At 47.0% G+C, this 15,258-nt stretch overlaps 1 protein-coding gene across 2 annotated transcripts in view; it reads right to left on the bottom strand.

The window, feature by feature from the left end:
• SNX19 (sorting nexin 19) overlaps positions 1-15,075 on the bottom strand; it is a 47,382-nt gene extending 32,307 nt beyond the window's left edge. For both annotated transcript variants that reach the window (XM_054998550.1, XM_054998551.1), the window contains exons 1-7: positions 12,901-15,075; positions 12,071-12,209; positions 9,836-9,936; positions 7,303-7,422; positions 5,251-5,369; positions 3,307-3,403; positions 2,704-2,887 (exon numbers count right to left, since the gene is read on the bottom strand). In XM_054998550.1, coding sequence (XP_054854525.1) covers positions 2,704-2,887; positions 3,307-3,403; positions 5,251-5,369; positions 7,303-7,422; positions 9,836-9,936; positions 12,071-12,209; positions 12,901-14,604 — 2,464 coding nt within the window. In that variant the 5' untranslated portion in view covers positions 14,605-15,075. The remainder of the gene's footprint in view (positions 1-2,703; positions 2,888-3,306; positions 3,404-5,250; positions 5,370-7,302; positions 7,423-9,835; positions 9,937-12,070; positions 12,210-12,900) is intronic.
• Positions 15,076-15,258: the final 183 nt, after the last annotated feature.

Raw genomic sequence — 15,258 nt, 5'->3', positions numbered from 1 at the left:
AAGTGAGACAGCAAGAGAGGATGGGACAGGCTGGACCACCTGAGCTCTACAACAGCCATGGAAATCAAAATCTATCAAGCGAAAAGGTTGAAGATTACAAGCGGGCAGAAGGGACAATAGAAGGAGACTCTAGCCATCTTCTATGCAGTGTGTGTATGCCGAAATCAGTACACGTAGAGGGGAAGCGGAAACGAGTGCACTGTCTCCCCACTCCCCACTGCATGGTGAAATCACTACATGGGTATGGTCGGCAGAGAACTTCTGTATGACTATTTATACTCTACTTTCCTACCCCAAGCAGCTTACAATCTTCTTCATTTCATCGTCACAACAACCCTGTGAGGTAGGTAAAGCTAAGCGTGTGATTGGCCCAAGGTCACCCAGCAGACTTCCACGGCAGAGTGGGGATTTGAACCTGGGCCTCCCAGATCCTGATCCAATCCTACAGCCCACTATGTGGGTTCTAATTTGAAGAATGTAGAAACTGGAAGAATCCAAGGGTGGGAATATGATGCTTGAAGGCAGACAGGAAATTCAGAAACGGGGCCCCAAAACAGCGAACAAAAGCAACCAGTTATCTGCATGGTGCAATGGTTTCATGTTGGAACAGGATCTGGGAGTCCCAGGTTTGAATCTCCACTCTGCCCTGGACGGTTGCTGGGTGTTCTTGGGCCAGTCACAATCGGCCTAACCTACCTCACAGGGCTGTTGTGAGGATAAAATGGAGGAGAGGAGAACAATATAAGCTGTTTTGGGTCCCTATTGTGGAGAAAGGTAGAGCATAAATGAAGTAAATAAAAAAAACCTGAGGTCAGGTCTATACTGGAGAAATATAAACACATCCTTTTCCATATGGTGTCATCGTCAATGCAAGTCTTTCGTTTTGCCTGTTTGTTGCTTGCACTTCCAGCTCCTTTGTTTCTTTCATGGCATTCGTAAACATTTGATCCAAAAAATAAATGAATAAAGCTTAAAATTGTCTAAGTTTAAAAGGGCAAAGCATTTAAAAAGACCTGTGGGTTCCAATTTGCATCCAGGAGAAGAAAAGCAAATACAGGGATTTCTATCTTGAAACCGTAAGGATGCAAAAATTGGAAGCAGCCTACTTTGCACCAGTTTAGGAACCGTGGTGCCCTTCAAAGAACATTGGAGACCACAGTTTGAGTGGAGATCTGTTCCTATTCCCCCACCCCAAACCTGTTCAGTTCCCAAGGTTTCTTAAGGAGAGTAAACAACTATTTGAGCCATTCACATCTATGGTGCCTGCATGCACACACACAGTTCCCTTTTGCTATTTATCCCCCACAGCCCCATCTTTTTCATTCATGTCCCTTTGCTGCCCCCTGATGGTGGTATCAGGACTCAGCAGTGGAGCTGTGCAAAGCAGCCACAGGACAAACCCATAAATGTTTGAATGGGCTTACAGTTGCCCTCTTTGAATCCTGGTTTACACATGCAAGAGAATGAGATGAAAGAACAAGATTGTGTAGAGTAGCAATTAGTGCCTAACCAGGACCTGGAAGACTCAGAGCAGAACTACAAGTGACAAAAGGCACAGGTTGAACACTTGTCAGCTTCCCTCAAGTTTTGATGGGAAATGTAGGCAGCTTGGTGGAATGTTGGACAAGTGACAGTTGAAAAGTCCATTGGACAGCAGTCAGAGAGCCAAGCGGCAAGACCTGGATGCCTACATTTCCCATCAAAACTTGAGGGAAGCTGACAAGTGTCCAACCTGTGTCATTTGTCACTTGTAGCTTGACCCTGAGAATCTTGTTGGTCTCCATGGTGCCACTGGACTTGATTCCTGTTGTTCTACTGCAGTTCAACATGGCTACCAACCTGAAACTGTCCCCAAGGAATCCTGGAAACTGTAGTTTGACAAGAGAATTCTGCTAGTGATTCCTAACCCTGTTCACCAAGCTACAGCTCCTAGGATTTCCTTTGTGATGTATACCCAACCACAACAGATACCACTATCCATTTTGTTATTGTGTTCATACCCCACACTGATGTGGAGCTTGCTGAGTAACTGTGGGGCCCGTCACACACACCGTTTAACCTTCCTGGAAGACAAGGGGGGGGCATACACACTGCCTTGAGCTCCTTGAAGAAAGGGCAGGATAGAAATGAGTTAGAGGGACTGACTGGACCATTGCAGGTGAAGGGTCACGTTTTGGAATGTTTCCCTACGTTAAAAACTTCCTGCAAACAGAAAATCAGCATAGCGAACAGTGGAGACAGGGTGGGGTAGAATTTGCTAGTTTTTTAATTGACATGGATTTTTTTTCCCTGTGGAAAGGAATATCCAAAACTGGACCCCCCGTCCCCAGCAGACTTATTCTGCCACCTCCTTCCCTTGCACGTGAGAGCCAGGCCTAAGCAGAGACAGGAGGATGTGAGGAGATGCAGGCAACGTGGAGAAAGACAAACCAAGCCTTTGAAGCAGAAATTAAAGCCAGCATCATGTTGGAGTGTCAGGCAAGGATCTGGGAGGCCTGGGTTCAAGTCTCCACTCTGCCCTGGAAGCTGCCGGGGTGACCTGAGCCAGTCGCACACTTAGCCTTACATACGCCATAGGATTGTTGTGGGAATAAAATGGAGGAGAGGAGAATTGTGTAAGCCACCTAAGATCCTTACTGGAGAGAAAGGTGGAGTATAAATAAAGTAAATCAATTAAATAAATTAAAAAAAAATGAAGCTCACCAGGATCGTCGCTGACCTCAGCGGGCTGCCGCAACTCCTCCGTAGGATTCACGTCTTGATTGGCTGAATAGCCGAGCGCTTCATTTCCCTCACTCTCCAGGCCTTCTTTAAGCATTGCTTCCAGAAGTTTCTCCTGCTTCTGAATGAAGGACTCCATTCTCGCCAGGGACAAACCCTCAGCCGCCTAAAAGACAAGCAGCAGCACATCAGCTTCCCAGCAGCCCTCGAGCAAATCAGAGGCAAACTGGCCCTAGAAAAGCTGCCACATTCTCCAGTGATTCAGGGACAGATTTGGGTGATGCTACCAGAATTAGGAACCCTACTATTCCACTAATAGCCCCACTATTGTACTTTCCTGAGCTCCCAGAAAAGGTGCTGAAAAAACAGCAACCAAACAGCCTGCAACCGTTTTGAAAATGGAGATGTCTGGAGTCAAGGGGAAAAGCTGCCAATGTTCAGTGAGTGGGCCGTCCCTTTAAGGACATGTGGAGACACCCATACAGTTCACAAAGGTATCAAAAAGAAACATAAAAAGCCTCTACTGGGATACCTCAAGCCCAAGACCCCATTCAGTTTTCATCAGAGAGGGGAATAAAAACTTACAGAAGTGCCGTCCCTCAGGGAGTAGATGACCTTCTCTTGTGTTCCAGCCACATTCAAAACTGGAGCAATTTTACTAGATGTGAACCTCAGCCTAGGCCTGTGGAAGAGAACCCCCAAAAACATTTCAGAGAAATATGTTTATTACATTTATCACCTGCTATTCTCCTCTGAAAGCGCTTGTATAGACATGGAACTGTTTAGTTTCTGAATACTGGAAGATGAGCTGCTGAAGGCATGAACTGAAAACACACACCATGAGAGCTGTAATGAAGTGATATGAAAGTTGGGAGGAGCTACACCTGTACATGCATGTAAGTTGTTGTCATGTGAGTTGTCCTTTGTCATGTCAGATAGCAATTAATAAACTTGTCCGTGAACCAGGCTGAAGAGCGAATTGAAGCAACCTGAAGGCCGAACCAAAGCAATTTTTGAGGGTATTTCTTAGAACATTGAAGGAAGGAACAAGAATTGAGAAAAGATCATTGCAATGTCTCAGGAGCATTTCATGCATCTCTAGCTCTTCAAGCAAACACATAAAAGCAATCCTGATGCATCAGACCAAGGGACTATTAAATCCAGTATCATATTTCCAACAGGGATTGGTTACATTCTTCCAGAGAGTCCACAAGTACGGGATGAAAGGAGGCAACCTTTGTGCAAACATTCAGCATCTTGGATTCAATGTTTTTTATTCTGCACTGGAAATGCCCTTTAGGAAGAAGACAGCCCAACTACGTTCTGGTGTGCTTACTAGGAAGTAAGTCTCATTGAACTTTGGCAAGATTTGCTTCCAAACATACATAGGATCAGGCTGCAAACCAAAATCGCAAAATTCCCTCTGTGGCATCTACAAGCAGAGAGATGCTGGAGTAATTAGGAAAGGTCTTCTGGCTTCTCAGACAAAGTAAAAAATCTGTTTATTGCTAAAGAATGTCATTTCCAGCCAAGGTATTTTTTTTTAAAAAGCATACACCAGATTCTGCTTTGTTTATTTGATCACTTTAATGAGGTGAAATCTTGTTCCAAGAACAAAGTCCAGGATATGGATACAAGCACGGCAGTTCACCATGTTCCAACCAAGAATCCCTGACCAGGCCAAATGGATCTGGTCACCTATAGAAACAGCAAATATTTAACATGTACGGTACCAGCCGGCTGTTCTTCTGCATAAACAATGCTAAGTATTTGCTGGCTCACACAGCTGCTGACCTTTGAAGAACACACAATGCTCAGGTTAAAAACAGCGTTAGCCCTGGGCCCATCAGAGCAAAGAACAATCTCATATGATTCATTTTTTCACAATCTGTGAATGCAAATTTATGCATGGAGCTGAGTCAAATAGTAAAAACATGCCTGGATTCTACCACCTTAGGCTGCAGCAGGATGATGACGGCTGAACGGCTTTTCCCTCCCATTCCCTGAATGCAGAAAATTAGCACATTAACACTGCAATCCTATGCAGAGTTACTCCAGTCTAAGCCCACTGCTTTCAACTGGGTTAGATGGCAGTAACTCTGTTTAGGATCGCAATGTAAGTAGAAAAGCTCAGCCCTGAGAAACAGGCTTGCTTTTTATCGGCTGGGTTTGTGCTTTCGATAAGGGAGCATTTAACGGGCACCCCACCCCCCTCGACACAGTGAGATTAGCGATGGTCACGCAACCCATAAAGGTTACCTCACATAAACACACAGCCATCTTTACTTAGTGAAATACAAACGAGTTCCAGAACAGCATGATCTGCTGCTACGTTACTGAGTAGCCATCGCTTCACAGAGCCAAGCAAAGGTACGAACCCAACACAGGGAAGAGGATAAACTTCCGAACAAAGTGACAAAGGGCCAAGCTACAAGTGACGAACGGCACTTGAACGTGAGTTTGTTCACTTGCCGTTCAAGTGCCATTCGTCACTTGTAGCTTGGGCCTGAGCCTCAAGGGTACCCTTACTTATTAGCCTTCTGGGACTTCCCATCGACTTCTGCCTCACTTAGCTCTTCCGTAGGGCTCTGAGGCTCAGATCTGGGAAAGGCCGTCTTTAGGGTGTCCACAATGGCGTTCATCACAATCTGAAAGAGATCACAGGGAAGGCCCAGGGCTGGAGTATCTGCTCCACAGAGATCAGGGGGATCTTAAGAAAATCACTAACCAAATAAATCCTTATTATGAGACACACCAAGAGCCACCACAGACCCCCCCCCCCAAGATTCATTCTGTGCCCCTTTCACCTCATGTTTGGGACCTCCTAACATCCAGAAGGAGCCAAGTGCTTCTTGACAGCAGGTTTACGGCTACAATAACCCAGCAGCTCAGAAGTTTGCTCCGTTAAGCCTTGCCATCTCCTCCTGCGACCTCTGCCGTCCTGTATAGCACAGGTGTCCCGCAGAAGGCTGGTGTGGAATGGTGAATACAGTCCTTGTTCGTAGTGGGAAGGCTAATCAAAGCTGGTGGAGGTTTTGCCCTCACTGGAGCTCACCGGAAACTGTCTCCGACTGAGTCAGTCAAGATTGGTGCTGTCTACTCCAACTGGCAGCAGCTCTCTCATGAATAGAACTCTCACATCAACTCCTAATGGATTTCTATAACTGGAGATGCCAGAAATTGAACCTAGGACCTGCATGCAAGGCAGATGTTCTACCTCCTAGCCATGCCCCCACCCCTTACCCTTACTATGTGAATTGCATTACATTTTCCTCTCAGGAAGAGAGTCGAGTGAGCAGAGGGCCTAATGGCTAAGTGCCACGTTTTGTTTTGCCTGCATCCTGGTTCCCCAACCTGATTTTCACTCAGCAGCAAGACCCCTGGGGAGGGGACTCCATTTCCAAGGGTGTGAAAAGAGGAAGGACTTCTTGCCTTTTCCCTTCTGATGTTTTCCCAACCTGAAGAGGCCAGGGGGGAGGGCGGGAACCAGTTGCTTTGTTGGAGGACCCAAGGTCTCAAACAGGAATCTTTCACATCACCTACTATCTGGTTGGAAACGTACATTTCCAGAAATTTTGAATCCCAAAGGTGTGTTGGGAGGAGGCATTTCTTTTCTTCTTGTTTCTTGGCAAAAAAATGGATATTAAAATATGTGCAATGCTTACTTTCCTATGAAATCTTAATTGCTTCTATTGATTCAACAACATAAAATGCATCATTTTTTTAACTTCCTTTAGCATCTAAAATTGTGCCATTTTGGATATGTATGGAATTTAAAATGATAGATGTCTTTGTATTCTATGACAAAAATTACACAAGAATATCCAATACTTGAGAAAAAGTTGCAGACTGCTGAACTCCATATTACCATTGCACATGTATCTTTAATTTTTGCCATCTCAGAGGGATGGGCAGGGGAGAAGATAGAAAACAAATTCTGTAGTAAAAAAAAAAAAGAAGAAAGAATGCCATCCTAAGCAGACTTACATCTTTCTAAGCCCATGGACTTCAATGGCTGTAGAAGGGTGCAACTCGGCTTAGGATGGCATTGAAAGTGTATTATTTGGACAGAAATTCTCTCATAGAGTCAGAAGAATAGGTAGGACTGCCAGCATATTCGAATATTAAGTTAAACTTTATAAAATAAAAGACGCAGATCTCTTTTCAGTGTTCTCCAAATTTCCTTGGGGGGAAAGTCCTGGGGGGGGTAAGGGGGGGATTATTTCCCATTTTTTTAATTCCCCCCTGAAAAGAGTTCACATCTCTTAAGATTAACTGTATAATGACATAATAGAACTCACAACTGATGTAATAAGATGAAATATAAGAGATAAAGAATGTGTGTGCATGCGCGCACGCGTGCTGGAAAACAATAAAAAATATTATTAAAAAGAAGAAGAAGAAAAGAAAAGAGTTCACATCTCTTTGTCCAATTCTTTTAACTGGATAGGCCAGGGACTGAACTCGGAACCTTCTGAATGCAAAGCAAATGTTCTACCACTGAACCGTGGCCCTACCCTAAAGGTTTGAATTCTCTGTAAGGATAGAAAGTGATAGAAGTGGCAGGACTGAATGCGCTACCTTATCAATCCTGGACACCACAAAGGGCTTCTTTACAAACGCAATCCTGGCATCTGTGTTCAGGGCCAGGAATTCCTGCATCTCTTCACTGTTTGTAATCTCAGGGATGGCACACAGTTGCTGAAAACAACCACAAAAAATTAGTTCAAGGGCACACCGGGCTTCACTTGAAGGAAGGTTAGCTACAGATATTTTTAACACTGTCTAGAGGGAAAGACAATCCCGAAATTCTGCTCAACTGCACTGCTCAACTGCATAACCAAACCAAACCCATTTCCCTACTGCAGAAGTTTCTACTCTTAAGTTTTTTGCTCAGTACTGAGTGACGCCTAGGGGTGTGCAAGGTTTTCCGCTTTGGGTTTCCCACTTCGGGTTTCCCTGAAGTGGGAAAACAATCCAGAATAACTCGAATCCCAAAGCGGCAAGCCACTCCATGATTTGGGTATTTTAACCGCATCGGTATGCTCCATAAAGATTTGGAGCATACCGAAGTGAAAAAGCCAGGAAAGTTTTGTCTCAGCCCAGCACCCCTTCCCCCGACCAGCTGGGCACTGGAGGAGGTGCCACTTTAAACTTTAAACCCCCTGCCATTGCTCCAGCTGACTGGCAGCACTGCTAGGCAGCTGGAGCAAGGACGGGGGGGGAGGGTTAAAGTTTAAAGCGCTCCCCTGTGCTGCTTGCAAGTGGCAGGGGGCACTTTAAGTTTGTACCCTTGCTCCAGCTGACTGGCAGGCACTGCCCTGCACCTTGCTGGTGGCGCGGTCTGTGAGGCTGGTGACCGTGGCAGCAGGCGTGGCTCAGTGGAGTTCTGTGGGCCTGGTGCCCTACGGCGACAGCGGGCCCCAGCTCAGCTGGGACCACAGGCACCCACCCCTTGGCTCTCTCAGACAGCACCGCGAAGGAATCCGGCTGGGACCACGGGCACCGAGTCTGCTGTGCCCACCCGCAGCCCTTGCAGGCAATGTGGGCGGGAGGCAGCAGGCCACAGATCAGCTGGGTCACAGCTCGCCCTGGCCAGTGTGTACTGGGCCTGCCACACCCACAGCCCTTGCGGGCAGTGCAGGCAGAAGGCGGCGGGCCATGGATCGGGTGAGCGCAGCTCATGGCAGTCAGCCTGGCCGGGTGCTCTGCGGGCCCTGCAAACTTAAAGAGCCCCCTGTGCCACTTGCAAGCGGCACGGGGGGTGCTTTAAACTTTAACATCCCCTTGCTCCAGCTGACAGGCAGAACCGCTAGTCAGCAGGAGCAAGGGGGGTTAAAGTGCCCCCTGCCGCTTGCAAGCAGCACGGAGGGCACTTGAATCTTTAAATCATCTGACCTTGCTCCAACTAACTGGCAGAGCCCGCCAGTTAGCTGCAGCAAGGGCGCTAGGTTTAAATGCCCCGAAGCTTTCCGAGGCTATCTGAATCGCTTCAGAAAGCTTTGATTCAGGATTCCCAAATCGGGCCCCCAATGCTGGGCCCAATTCAGAAATCTCAAATCTTTACAAATCGAGTTCAATTTGGGTATTTATCCTGAATCGGATACCCAAATTGCACATCCCTAGTGACGACATTCTCTCAATCATGTATTTCTGATTTTCGTTCCTGAACAGACTCATCCCTCCCCAGGTATTATCCCCCACATTTTTTTAAAGCTAGTGTGCAAGAACTTTTGGAAATCCCACCACCCCTGTAGAAAGTCCTTTTCAAGCACCAATTCAGCAGCGCCACTGCCCCAAATAATCTGGAAGTGCACCTTGAAGACAGTTAACAACACAGCGGACTCCCTGATGCTTTCTAAGTTGCCCGCCTCTGCCATATCCTGTTCAGAAACAGCAGCCAGTATCTTACCACTCAACCAAGTCTGAAGCCTTCCTCCCACCTGAGCAGCTTTCCTACAACTTAAGCGGCTCTTCAAAATTGGAAGAAAGGTCCTTAAGCTGGAGGAAGGCTTCCGCCCTGAGCCTGCGAAAGCAGGGAGGGCGGAATATAAATATAATAAATTAAATTAAATTAAATTAAAATAGGATTCAGGCCTTCATCTCTCTATTACCTCTACCAAGCTTCCCCCCCACCGCCCCCCCACAAATTCTGTTAATTTAGATTTCATTTTTCTTTTTTCATAAAATGCAAACATGAATTCCTTATTGCTTTAAGGGAATCAACAGACATTACAACACACACACCAATTAACAAATGGTGATGAGACTGTATGACGAGGAGCTTTGAAGAGAATAATTCATGCTTCAGTTACACCACAGCCGAACATGTTGGAAAAGAACTAGTGCCTAAGGCTAATAGTGCAGGAGAAGAGAAGCTTTGCTTAGGAAAGGATTTAAACAGATTAAACATTCCCAATGAACAAGAGGGAAGTGGTCTAAGAATATAGCTAGGCCTGCTGGTCTTTAATTAAAAAATTCTCATTCCACGTTTCAACACCTTCTAGCAAAGTGGAACAAAGTGGACTTCTAGACATAATGATACTTTGTGAAGCACAAGAATCTTGAAAAGCTGCTGCAGTTCTTAAATGGAGAGGAAAGAAGAGCCCCCAACCTTCAGGAATGACTCCAGGAGACTTTTTCTGGCTTCCACTTTCTCTGTATCCATGTTGCCAAAAGGAAGTTCAGGAAAGAGCTTCTTTGGACCTTTCACATCTGGGGGGAAAAAAACATGTAAACTAATCTTACACCATGGTTGTTGTGGAGTAATCTTACACCATTTTTAACAATCTTAATGAAAGACATTTTTTCCCCTCAGTGAGGTGTAGTTGAGAGTGTTGTACTACCATCTAGGATACTTAGGTTCAAGTCCCCATTCAGTGATGAAACACTCTGAGTGAGCTTGGATCAGTCCATCTCACAGGGCTGTTGTGAGGACAAAAGAGTGGAGGGAACTGTATACCCCACCCTGAACATCTTGGAAGAAAGGGGGGATAAGAATGTATTGCTTGAATCCCACCTAAAATTTCCATAAATTTCCACAAAACCATGCCCTCCTGACTCCATTCTCCTGCTGTTGTCCAGAATGCACCCCCCAATGGTGATCAAGAGGGATAGCCTGGGGGAATCAGAGGTTTGGCATACGAAGGGGAAACTGGCAAAAATCCCCTCCAATGCCCCCGAGTGGAATTCTATGTGGGAGCCTATAGTTAGGAAATGGAAGGGGATAGGTGTGGACATCTTAAGCGTTATTCCCAGCTGACCCACTGTGTTTTGGTAAGCACGTGTTCAAATTCCATTTTTACTGGCAATAATGTTACACCCTGTTCAGTCGATTATCTTGCAATTGTCTCTGTGTACAGAATTATTTATTCATTTAGACCAAGAGCCCACCCCATCAGGTAGCTAACAATATGTTAATTGTTCTACCTCATCTCTGGGTGCACAATGCCAATTCGAATGAAAAGGTCTTACGCTGTTGCCAGAAGTGGGACAGGTGCAGCCTCTGGTGAGTTTTTAGGAAAAGAAATTTCATTTCATAGTCGAGCCGGGCAGAACACCTCTTGAAGTGCCTTCACGGCCTGATTTTAGGGAGACAGCATACTTCAGAGCGTTCCCGGTCAATCTTAACATTCAAGATGGAGCACAGAAATGGAGACTGTTCTCTTAGTTATGCTGATCTCAAAGCCTTTACTAGGACCGGGTAAGCCCACATCACCAGACTGGACTCTTAAGGATTCTGCCCCAAACACTCTCTTTTTTTAAGGAGAAGAAAGGATCCGAGCATTAAGTGGTGTGCTGTACACAGAATGAAAAACGGAAGTGGTACATGGCTGTATTTTGGGAACACTGCTGAATAATACGACTCTATCCTAAAAGGACAGAGATGTTGAGGCCCTTTCTCTGCACGTTCTGCCCCCAAAAAGGCAACCAGGGCAATTTTTATCACAAAGATTATTCCAAGTGTTTTAACAGGGTCACCATATCCTTTGTAGATGTACCGTCAATGTGTATTTGCATAGATTCAGAGAACACAGAGCCAATCAATGCATGGCGGCTGGGATAGGGAGTGATCTCCCCTTCCCTGTCTGTGTACGGTTTACAATTGTGCAAGAAAAGGTTATTGTTTTAAAAGAAAGGTTGCACTCCCCTTGGTCTTAAAAAAAAAGGAAAAAACGGACAGCTTTCAGTTTGGGAAGACATGCACATTTCCAATGCTTGGCAGCATTCAACTGAACCCTAGATGCTGTGTGGCGCTGGGTCTCAGCATCTCTTGCCACAGTTCTATGCACAATAATAGGCCAAAAATATTATTCTTGCCACTCTCATTTCCTAAATAAAATAAAAATGTGTTAGCCTCAGAAACTTGTATGTGAGGCCAGGGAAGGCAGATCAGGAGGAATATCATGGCTACAATGTCTAAACTATGTTGTTTTAAGCTTTAAAAAAGCTTAGCTGCTTAAAATGATCCTTGTAAAACAGTCCTTAGGCTAGAAGCAGACTGTAAAAAAAATTAAAGGCTCCAAAATGTTGTTACTGATCAGTAAGATATATTTATGTGTTTGTTTTATATTAATTGTATTTTAATATCAGCTGTGCAATTGGTTTTATTTCCATTATTCAGATAAATTCTACAACTTTTTTTCTGGGCAAGATGGGAAGACTAGAAACAAATAACAGTTTACCCTATGTATATATTTAAAATTATTTTTCAGACTGCCTCCTCGCTTGGGGCCGATTAATTCTACTAAAGAAAGGCACTTCCTACCATCCTTTCTTGTTTGCATGTGGCTGAATCAAACAGAACTACCTGCCAAGAAGGTAGAAATAAGCAAGATTTGTTACTAACTTTTAATGAATTTCCGGAGATCCGGCTTCTCCTCCAATCGAGTTTGCAAATTCAAGAATTCTCGATATCGCCTGTTCACCGTATGGTACGCCACCTGCTGGAGACTGCTAGTGTTTTCACTATCTAACGTTGTCTCATACTGTCAAAGAAAAAGGAGATAATTCACTATTCAGCCCTGAAATGCAAATAACTTTCTACTGTGTTACCAAAAATTGTAGAACAACAACAACAACAGTAACTGTATGCTTATATACCACCATTCTGGACAGAATAGTTCTCATTCAGTGCAATCAACAAAGTCAATGTTGTTATTAACTGCACAATACAGCTGCGGAGCTGGGGCTGAGCGGAACGGGAGTCAAACCAGCAGAGTGCTGATTCGCAAGCCAACCACTTAACCACTTTGCTACAGCAGCTCTAAAAAGGCCCAAGAAGGCCCAGGAGTTCAGAAGAACTACTGAATGCCACTTCAAATAGTGGTTCTCGTGCCACAGCTCACGGAAAGCCACACTCACAATTACCGCTAGCCAAAGGAGATACATTTACTTCCATCTTGACATGCTGCCTCCACCTCAGGGAGGCTCACAGCTTACCTGTTCAAAGTGGAAACCACTTGCCAACTGCAAGCCCCAGCAGGCAAGGGTCTTGCCCACTTTTCCACACTGGGAAACAGTGCTCAGAACAGCCACAAATGGCACGTAGAAGAGCCACTGAATGAGTATCACTGCTTTAAAAATGACACCAACAATCCATATCATATTGATAAGGTAGAATGTGCTTAACCACCTGCCTCCCCATTCACAACATGAACAGAAGAACTACTGGGTTACCTTGACTGTATACAAGGTGTATGGGTGGAACCCTGTTCCGCTGTGCTCTCGGGCGGTGATGGTGCCTGTTATTCTCAGGTTCTGGATGATGACGGGACCATCTGGGCTACTTAGTGGCTCAAAGCTGAAGGTTCCCATGGGAGCGGTGGGAGAGGAAGATAGCAAGCTCGGCAGATCCTGAGGGCTGGGGGCCAGGCCTTCAGAAGACACCAAGTCTTTGTCCAAGTAGGACGGTCGGCTCAAGAAACACTTCTGTGAGCTCTCCAAAAGCGCTGTCAGGGAAGCTAAGGTCTCCTCCTTCTCCACTGCTGGCTCAATCTGGATGTCAGGGCATGGGCTTAGGGAAGGGCTCCGGAAGTGGGATTCTGAGCTGCAGCCGGGACCGTCGTCGAGGAACCTGTTTTTGACTCCCACACCATTGTCCTGGTCTAGGCGGTCAGGGCCCTCCATAGCAGTGAGGGAGTCTGTGAGGAATTCTTCTGCAGACATGAGGACCACGGAGCCAGAGTCCCTTCCTACGTCCAACATGGGGGACTCAATTTCTAAGTCCTCACAGGGGAAAAAGGACCCCAGAGGGTCCGGCTGAAGGCAGGACGCAGATGTGCTGCTGGCTCTCCTTCCATTCATGTCTGCACTGAGCTCTCTACTGATGAGTTCTTTCCCTTCCAGTTGATGATACTCCAGAGCATCCATCGTATCATAGATTGACGATTCAGAGCCCCTCGGAGACAACATCCGCACCTCCGGGATAGCTTCCAATGGAAACGGCAGCGGCAATGAGCTGGGCACCACAGGCTGGGATGGGGAAATGGCCGGAACCGGAGACAACCCTACCTTCTCCTCTTTTCCTTCTGCTGCTTTCCCACCAGTTTTGGAGAAGATCCCAATCAGCAGTAGGTTGAGCCAGTCGGGGTCCGCCATCTTGTTGATCATGGGCAAGAGCACATTGCACGTCACGAGCTCCACCACCACAAAGCGCCCAGTCCTCGTTTCCAAGTGTGGCTTGGGCACCAACACACGCAGCAGCAGGCTCACAATGCGCCGGGCGTAGTCTACCTCATTGGCGGGGCTCTGAACTGCAATGTGGGGGGCTGACAATTCACAGTACTCGTGCCAAAGCCGGCTGGCTCTTTGAAGTGGGTCATCCGAGCTTCTCGCGGCTGCCAGTTTTTCTCGGGCTTTCTTGTAAGTCTGCAGGTGGCAACCGCCAAGCAGGAGCACCTTCTGGGTCAAAGCTGGCTTGTCTACCAAGGCCAACCTCCTCTTAAGCTCTTGGGCCAGACCCAGCATCGCCTTCTGAACCTCACGCTCAAAGCTCTGCTCGCTGCTCACGGCTCGGTACCAAGACGACACAAAATCCCGGATGATTTTCCATATCATGCTGTCGATCTCCTCATCCAGCTGTTTTTCTGCATCTGGGTTGGGGGGGTAGCTTTCTGGGAGGAGGAACCGCTCTAGATGGACTTGGTTGCTGGTTCCGATCACCGCCTGGGAACCGAGCCATCCGCCCAGCACCGCCAACAAGCCGGAGAGGATGCAGAGCAGCCAAACGTTCACTAGCAAGTGGACAACCAGCAGCCAGCCCAGCACCGCCCCGAAGGCCATCAGCTTCCTGCTTCCCACCATGCTGCTTAAGCTAGCCCCCGGCTCTTGCGCTTTCAGCATCTTCTGACTTGTGCTTTTAACATCTCGCACTTTTAACATGCTCCGGGACTTTTAACATCTTCTGACCCCCACCCCCCACCCCCATCCTTTAACGGAGCAAAGAGCTCATCGTTTCTAAATAAAGCCGGAGTTCACATGACTTTTTAAAAATACATAAAATAACTTTTTGCAAAAAGTGGTTCGTCGCCTGCCTTTTCCCACCAGCGAGGGTTTGCATTAAATCATTACAGAGCCGTCCATCTGGGGGAAAGACGCAGTGGAAGGACTGGGAGCATCCAAAACGGGCTTCTGCGGAAAGCAGCGAAGGATCAACTCCCCTAACTCACTCCTCTACCCCTTGCCTCCCCGGGGCTTGCAAGCCCCCCGACTGCCTTCCTTGCAAACCTGGCACCGCGCAGCGACGCCCGCTTCTAGCCTCCAGCCGGCCAACTGCGCCACGGGCCCCTTTCGGGCTCTCCAAAGGCGCCGTGGCTCTGCGCCCGCCTCTGCCTAGAGCCGCGTCCGTTCCGAGAGCCGCTCCTCCCCGGCTCCGGCCGAGAGAGCCCGCGGCAGGTGTCGGCCGAGCTCTTCCTGGGTCTCTCTGCTAAGGAGAGGCGAGCGCTGAGCGAGGCGCGCCGGGTCTGCGATTTCCTTCAGTGCCATCTAGCGCTCGCCAGAGCGCACAGTCCGGCCGAGCAACGAGAAAGTTCCGTC

The sequence above is a fragment of the Eublepharis macularius genome, chromosome 14, assembly GCF_028583425.1.
Source record: "Eublepharis macularius isolate TG4126 chromosome 14, MPM_Emac_v1.0, whole genome shotgun sequence".
Lineage (NCBI taxonomy): Eukaryota > Metazoa > Chordata > Lepidosauria > Squamata > Eublepharidae > Eublepharis > Eublepharis macularius.
The sequence above is the reverse complement of the archived record's forward strand: the minus strand, read 5'-3'. Positions and strand labels throughout refer to the sequence as shown.